This window comes from Castor canadensis, chromosome 3 (genome assembly GCF_047511655.1).
Source record: "Castor canadensis chromosome 3, mCasCan1.hap1v2, whole genome shotgun sequence".
Lineage (NCBI taxonomy): Eukaryota > Metazoa > Chordata > Mammalia > Rodentia > Castoridae > Castor > Castor canadensis.
This window is the reverse complement of record NC_133388.1, coordinates 14,890,807-14,899,238: the sequence shown is the minus strand read 5'-3', so window position 1 is coordinate 14,899,238 and position 8,432 is coordinate 14,890,807. Positions and strand designations below refer to the sequence as shown.

Sequence of the window (8,432 nt, the reverse complement as noted above, 5' to 3'; positions counted from 1 at the left end):
TCAGACTGTGTGTGTATTTCAGGACAGTCCAAGCTCTCCTGAGATTCTCTAACATGCCCACAGTCCAGAGATGTTTAAAACACTGCTTCAGCCATGAGCACATACTGGGGAAAGGAAGAATGGGTCACCTGTCTGGAAAAAATGAAAGCGCGATGTACACTCCTGTGACACTTACTATAGGTGACATTCTAAACATCTGAGGTTGTCAATTTCTGGCCCCTCATGACAATGTTGAAGTGTAGGGACAATTGTCACCCACAGTTTACAGACGAGGAATCCAAGGCAGCATAAGTAATTTAACCAGCAGAGAGCAGGACTCAGTCTGGCTCCTAGTTCCCCACCAGGCTGGGACCCAGAGGGAAAAGAAATGTCCCATGAGCCTGGGGGGACTCAGAACACTCAAGGCTGCCACCCAGCCTTCCTGACAGCCTGTCCCAATGTGGTCACTGCCCTTACTTTGACAGATGAGAAACTGAGGTACAGAAAGGTGGGTGACTTGTCCAAAGTCATACAGCTCAGAGGTGTTAGAGCCTGTGTTCCAAGGCCTGACCTCTGCCCAGGGCATCATAGTTGCCAGGAACCAAAGGGCAATAGCTGTGTGCTCATAGCAGGGACAAGTTGCTTGTCACTTGGGCTGCATCCAGGCCCAGGCTGACCCTGGAGCCTGTTGCATCAGCCCCTTACTCATTGTAGGAGCTGAAGGGAGGAAGTAAAACCCGGATTGTGGATTATGGGAAAAGGAGCATTTTATTTTCACATTCCTGAGACCAAAAACCCAGTGACTATGAGCTGTGAATATGGGTGGGTCTCACTCTGTGCGATGCGTCCTGTCCTGCCCTTTGGATGCTACATGGAGTTACAGTCCCCCGTGGGATGAGAGGTTTGGCTCAGGAGAGAAGCCACAGGTGCTAGGAGGAATAGAGGCTCCTATCTCAAAGCCAGCATCAAGTTCTGACTCTAGCATCTGGGCTGACAGCTTTCTGGGTTTTGATGTCCTCATATGTCAAATGGGGTAAGAAAATCAGTACTAGAGTGACAGAGATGAGAGACGGAAGACTTCAGTGAGACCACAGCTGTCACTGCCTGACACATCAGGTCTCCCAGGTCCTGGTGTTGATGTTCCATGGACCCCAGATGCTGGTATGGTTCTGTTCCTGACCTGCTCTGCTATTCCAGAACCCTCCCTAGTTCAGGGTCCCCAGTCCTGTCCTGGTACTTGAGTGTGCATGACACTTTAGTTAAGACCCAAGCCCCCAGAAACACTTGAAAGTCTGCCAGAGGAAACCTGAATAGTCAAGGTTATCTGATTCACAACATTGAAGACCACAACACCCCCTGCCTTGGCTGTTCCTCAAATAGCTTGAGCAACGACTGTCCCTAGAAAATCCTGGGGACAGACACTTACTGTTTCCTGGAAAGAGAGCAGATTTTAGGTACAGTTAGAAAGAAATGTGCCTGGCCTAAGGAGAGGGCTGTTCCCAGTCACACCACCTTGCCCCAGGATGCACTTTCCTTCAGGTCCAGCATGTGCCATCTCAGGGGTCCATCCTCAGAAATTATGTAGTCCAGGGCTGCAAACTGGAAGCCCTATGCAGGATACAGTCCACAGTTGGTCACCTCTGGCCAATACCACATGCCCACCCTGGCAGTTTCTTCACCTGGTTCCTGGGGACACAGGAGTTTGCTGCCCTCGCTGTGGTCCAGTCCCTCACTGTGAAGCCCACACAAGGGGCTAGGTGGGTTTCACAGAGCAAATGAGGGGCTGGTGGAGGCTAGACCCTCCAGGGGTTTCCCCTGGATAAACCTCCATGTCCTCAGCAAACACAGAGAGGTAAGCCCTCTTGGGGTCCTCTCAGGAGGGTAGAAGGGTATTCTTAATAGGAGGGAGCCAACTTCGGGGAGTTTTCTCTGAGACTCTGTGCCATACTCTTGGCGCATTAATCATTAGCTGGCCAGAAGAAGTAGGTGGTGCTCAGAGGGCCTTGTTTGCCAGTCCTCCTGGGCTCGATGAGTTACTCCTGCAGCTCCGACAGCCACCTGAGGCCACTGCAAAACTGACTATGCCGTAAGTAACCCAGGGACCATAGAGACTATAGATGGAGGGTGATTCACAGTCCTGGTTTGCCCAAGACTGAGAGCTCTCCTGGGTCCCAGGAGTTTAGTGCTAAAGCCAGAAAAGTCCTGGGAAAAGTGAGACATTGGTCACCCTCCCTAGACATGAGAACAGCTAAGCTTAGAAGGAACTGTTCCCAATACCCTTGCCATAGTGCTGGGCAGCTGGCACCCAGACCTCAAAGGCTTCCCTCCCACAGCTAGCTCAAGGCAGCATCAGACCAGGTCCCAGGTTTTCCAGATCCCAGGTCAGGTGTTATTGGCAGGCTCATGCCAGAGGGGAATTCTGGGCAATCTCACTTAAAGCCACAGAGAAGAATATGGTGCTGGGGGTGGGTGATCTAGGAAGCCATGTTGGAGAGGGATGCTGAGCAGGTGAGTGGAGTGGTCCCGGGTGTGTTTTAAAATAATTCCTCTGACTGCTAAGGTGAAACAGAGGAGAAAGATAAGGTCTGAGCTACTGCAGTGGTCAAGGTTAGCAAAGTACCACTTGTGGGTCAAAGATGGCCCACAAATCCTGAGCCAAGAATGCAAGACATAAAAGGTCAATGCAAAGCTTGTAACTATACCAGCCGGGTGCTGGTGGCTCACACTACCAATCTTAGTACTCAGGAGGCAAAGATCAGAAGGATCAAGGTTTGAAACCAGCCCAGGCAAATAGTTCGTGATAGTATATTTTGAAAAATACCCAACAAAAAACAGGGCTGGTGAAGTGGTTCAAGTGGGAGAGTGGCTGCCTAGCAAGTGTAAGGCCGTGAGTTCAAACCCCAGTACCACCAAGAAAAAAAAATGTTTATAATTAAATTTAAAATATAAGTTATGAATATAAAATAAAAATGTATGATGTATAAATGGTTGAAAATATCAATAATAGCAACACTTTGTGACACTGAAAATTATTTGAAATTCAGATGTCAGGGTCCATAAATAGAGTTTTGGTGGAACACAGCCCTACCCATTGCTGTACACCTTGTCCACAGCTGCTTGTCAGAGACAAGATGGCACCATCTGGCCCTTTGCAGGGAAGGTTTCTGAACCCTGTTCTGAGAGAAGAATGTGGATACCTGGACAAGGATCCCGGTGTGCAGGGGATGAGAGGAGCCCAAGGAAGAACCTCCAGGGGATGTGTTGACAGATGAAGGGGTGGGTGCAAGGATAGAGAGATGTTGGGGTGGCCGCTGGGGTTTTGGCTTGAGAACCCAATAACAGTAGGGCCCGTAGTGGAGCAAGAGCAGATATGGTGGAGAAAACCAAACAGCCTATCTTGGGCAGGTCAAGTTTGTCATAAGAACGGGATCAGTACTACCACTGCAACCTTGGGTGAGTCCCTCAACACTTTCCTCCTCCAAGAGAGGTGATAATAGAAGACCTGCTCTACAGGACTCTACCTGGGTGGGAGGGTCACAGGAAATAGCAGAAATGTGGACCAAAGGTTGTAGAGTACAGCACAGATGGCAGGAACAGATACTCCAACAACTTTGGTGATTTGTACCCTCTGTGTCCTGTCCCTGGGCTGATTCAATAAAGTCAATGGGAAAAGCAGTGTGGGAGAAACAGTGCCTGGTGGAAACTGGAGGCCTGAGTTCCAGTTTGGACTTCTGCAAGTTGGTAACTTGGTCAAGTCATTTTTGAGAATGGGATAGAGTCAAGCTCACAGAGATGGTGAATGAAATGAGATAAGGACATAGGAATGTGTTTTGCAAGACGAAAGCACTGCCACCAAATAGTGACATTGTCACCACGTTTGTGGAGGATGCTAGGCATTCCCTTGCCTTCCACCAGCAAGTGTTGAATGTGTTCTATTGGGGACACTGAGGCAGATTCACACTGGAGAGATGTCATCACATTTGGAGGCAAGCACATCCCATGTTTAGGCCCCGCTGGAGATCATACTTCACACATTGCATGTGCCAAGATGGCAGAGAGCAGCCCCTTCATGGTAGAGAATTTAGCTCTACAGTCAGCAACATTTACTCTAGATCAGTAGAAGAGGGCTGGGCAGCAATGACTGGTGTAAACCTGTTCCTTGTGGGTTTTCTCTGGAGTACTTCATCTGAAACAAAAAAACAACTTGAAGGTAAATTAGCACTCATGTTAAAAGTTTCTCCCTTTGTAAGCACAGGTGCTAGCCCCCAATTACCTGCCCAGCAGAACACCTCACCACCCCTGGGACTGTGTCTGCTGCCATCTGCTCAGCAGGGCTCAGTGTCTGCTGAGGAATGTCCTGGGCATCTCTTTCCCTCTGCAGATCTCAGAACCTGAGCATGCATTGTATCCACCATCTGCCACTTCTTCTGGCTGGACTCTTGGCCCTTTCTCATGGTCAGCTGCCCTCAGGTGACAATAAAGGTTATGGCAACAGTTCCCACCAGCATGGGCAGGAGTCAGGGGAGGATCCCAGCAGCCCTCAGGTTGCCCCCAGCAATACCAACTTTGCCTTCCGCTTCTACCACCTGCTCACATCTGAAAACCCCAGGAAGAACATCTTCTTCTCCCCACTAAGCATCTCGACTGCCTATGCCATGTTGTCACTGGGGGCTGGCGGGCACAGCCAGACCCAGATCCTCAATGGCCTAGGCTTCAACCTCACCGAGCTGTCCATACTTGACATCCACCGGGGCTTCCAGCATCTGTTGCGTGTGCTCAGCCTCCAAGACCATGGGTTGGAAGTGCACTTGGGCAACACACTGCTCTTGAGTGATGACCTGGAGCTCCTTCCGGGGTTCCTCAATAGCACCATGACCTTCTATGACCCCAAACTCTTCCGACCTGACTTCTCAGACACTGTGGGCACAACCAAGCTCATTAACGACCATGTCAAGAAGGAAACTCGAGGGAAGATCACAGATTTGGTCAGCGAGCTGACCCCGGATGTCAAGATGATAGTAGTGAATTATATCTACTTCAAAGGTGAGGTCAGGGCACTGTGCCAGCCCATTTCTGAGCATGGAGGGCACTGGCCACTGCTGCTCTGTGAGGTGTGGGGGGGCATGGTGTGAGGCAGTCAGGGACAGACTGGAGCATTCAGTTTGTCCTCATCACATCTGCTTGTGAAGGCTTCCAAAGTGCTATAGAGCTTATTCTACTTCCCAATCTCTGCTTGTAACCAGCGTGAACACAGACTCAACAGGGAGCAAAACTCTGGGAAACATTCCCACACAGTAATCCAGGCCACTTAGTCATCACCTGTGTGTCACATGTGGAATTTTTATACACCATGGAACATTTAAAAACAACTTCATAATTCAAAGTAACCAAGGAAAGACAGCAGAAGTCAGGAAGGCCGGGGGAGGGTAGAGTGGGTTAGAATCCCAGGTTGCTTGTGTTGATCTGGACTAATGCTCTGCTGTGGAGACATGGTTCCATTCTCCCTGCCTCCCACTACCACCTGCCCATCACCTCCTGTCCATCTCCTCACAGAGTGTAGATTCTGTGATCGTCACTGCAACCACTTCCTTGCAAACCCTTGTAACCTCCCCCTTGCTATCCCCTTACACGTACATGCAAAACTGCACACCTGCTTAAACCCAATGACCCACCTGATCTGCTTCTGCCCTTGCAGCTGGATGTGTCTGAGGAAACAACCCAAGTGGACAATGGTCTCGCCTGATATTTTATGAACATGGATATAACCAGTCACTGCATACCATCCACAATCCCCTCTCTCTTCTTCCCTTTCCTGATCAAAGATGCTGACCCAACAGTTAATCCCACTTCCCAGTATCATCGATCTCTTCCTCCACTGTTTCCATACCAGCAAACAAACATTCTCTGCTACCTTTTGTTTTAAAATCTAAACAAGCCTAAGGGACCACTCCCATAGTGCACACCAGTGAGATGTTGAGGAAGGGTGACATTCCCTGTTGGGGGATCAGCTTCCTGGCCACAAATGGTCTGTGCCTCCTTTTCATCTCCCTTCAGGTCTGTGGAAGAAACCCTTCCATCTCTCCAGGACTACTGCCGGTGACTTCTATGTAGATGAGAGCACAACGGTGAAGGTTCCTATGATGGTGCAGAGTTTCCAGCACCAGTGGTATCTTCAAGACAGACATGTGCCCTGCTCAGTACTTCGGCTGGATTACCAAGGCGATGCAGTGGCATTTTTCATTCTTCCTGACCGAGGCAAGATGGCGCAGGTGGAGGAGGTGTTGACTCCACAGATGTTGGCAAGGTGGAATCACTTGCTCCAGAATAAGTAAGCAACATGTCATGTGAATTTATAGACCCACCTGCAAATGGACACTTCTAACACAAGCCAGTGCCCTAAATAGGGAGTGATGACATCATTATGCAAGCATTTTCCCTTGCTCTAAGACTTTCTGTGGGTTTCCTTACATAGTGAACTCTCCTATGGTACTTAGAATATGATTTCGTTCCCATCAGTGAAGAGAACCATTGAGGTGTTAGCAATCCTGGGACCTGGATGTAGCCCTTCGACAAGCCTTGAGTGGAGTGACATTGTCTCTCCGAGGGTCAAACCTGTGCAATGAATATGGAGCCCTCCAGCCAGGTGGCTGCTTGAGCAGGCATGAGGGCTCAAGAAAATTCTTTTCAGCCATCCAAGAGAGTAGCGAGGCAGCTTCCCATCACTCAGGGTTCTGAGTGAAAAAGTGTCCAATCACACATAAGAAAAGAACCCATGCTGAAGCCCCATGCTGGTGGAAAACACACAACTCTGTATGATTTCCGTATACTCCATAGAAATCATCTGGCCCCAAACAGGTGCAAAGGGCCACGTGGAAGAATTTGCACCCATCTCCCCGGGCAGCTGCATGCCCCGGAATGCAACCTCTGTGAAAGATGAACCCCCACGGGCAGGAACTCCCCAAACAGCAGGGTCTGAGGGCAGAAGAGCCTGATCTACAGACATTGGAGGGATGGCTGAGCCACAGGTGTTTCTGGTGACCCAACTCAGATGGAGGAGAGGCGGTCACAGTGCCTCCAGGGAGAGCTTAGTCTAGCTCAGGCCCTGGCTGCTTCATGAATCTAATGCTTTTATCCATCACCCCTCCCAGGTATTTTTACAGAAGTGTAGAGATCCACTTCCCCAGGTTCTCCATTTCGGGCTCCTATGCATTGGATCAGATTCTGCCCAAGCTGGGCTTCCAGGACCTGTTCTCTCAGCAGGCTAACTTCTCTGGCATCACCACACAGAGGAAACTGCAGGTGTCCAAAGTAAGTCATCAGGGTCATCAAACCTGCGGACTTCCATGGAGGAACTTCTGCCTCTTGGAAGCAGCTGGGTGGTGGGTGCTCTCCCTGACATAACATGGAGTCCCAGAGCCGGGTTCTGTTCAGTCACCACAAGCATCTGGGAACCAACCCACCAGGTGGAGGGCCTGGTCTCACTGCTGAGCTAGGCATCGACCCAGCCCCTGCATCAGAGGTGCCTCCCAGTCAGGCCAGCTGTGTTTGCATAGGTCATGGTCAGAGAGAGGATGAATGCAGTACAGAAGCAGCCAAAGGTTATAAACAAGACCGGGTTGGGTGTGTGTACATTTTTAAATGACAGTAAGAGACCGAGGACTTCAACTGAGCAAAGCATATATGCACTAGAGGGGACCCACTCAGGTTGGAGGGTCTGAATTCCAGTCCTGCTTCTTATGGCCTTGGGAAGTTGCCTGGTCTCTGAATTAATTATTCTCACCTGTAAAAATGGTCATAATGCTATACCGATTGAATGACTTTGGTGATCACATAAGATCACACACACACCCACACTGAGGGGTTCAGTTAATGATAGCTTTCATTTCTGAGTATCCTGATAGGCTGTCCAGCTCAGCGACCACCCAGTGCACAATATCCCCAGCAAGTGGCCTTGTAGTCATAAGGTGCAGTACTGATCACCAGCAGTTCCTAGTCCCCCACTCTCGTCTAACACCGCCCCACATTGTCTTGGAGATAACACCTGTGATTTCTCTCTCAGAGTTTCCACAAGGCCACCTTGGATGTGAATGAAGTTGGCACCGAGGCAACAGCCGTCACCAGCTCTTTTCTGACTTTTCTTTCCGCCCCACGCAGTCATCTAGTTGTTCGGTTCAACCGACCTTTCCTTTTGACAATCTTTTCTCCCAGCACCCAGAGTGTCTTGTTTTGGGGCAAGGTGGTCGACCCTACGGCACCATAGCCCTCCTGGTTCTGGCTGGGAGGGGAGGGCTGGGTGTGAACAGCTCCATGTTCGGGGCTGGGACAAAGAAAGGACCCAAATCCAGGACAGAAGCCACTGGCAAGGGGAGGGGATTGGGTAGGATGAGACGGGCTGGAAAGCGAGAGAAACCCTCCAAGGTGGTTGTGCTGATTAAAGCCAATGATGCTTCTGA

General features: G+C 50.0%; 1 protein-coding gene across 1 annotated transcript; it reads left to right on the top strand.

Moving 5' to 3' along the window:
- Positions 1 to 1,908: 1,908 nt before the first annotated feature.
- Positions 1,909 to 8,432, top strand: Serpina4 (serpin family A member 4). The gene is made up of 5 exons (XM_020185362.2): positions 1,909 to 2,065; positions 4,361 to 5,022; positions 6,034 to 6,307; positions 7,128 to 7,287; positions 8,039 to 8,432. The coding sequence occupies exons 1-5, from the start codon at positions 2,061 to 2,063 to the stop codon at positions 8,237 to 8,239; spliced, it is 1,302 nt and encodes a 433-aa protein (XP_020040951.2). The 5' UTR covers positions 1,909 to 2,060; the 3' UTR covers positions 8,240 to 8,432.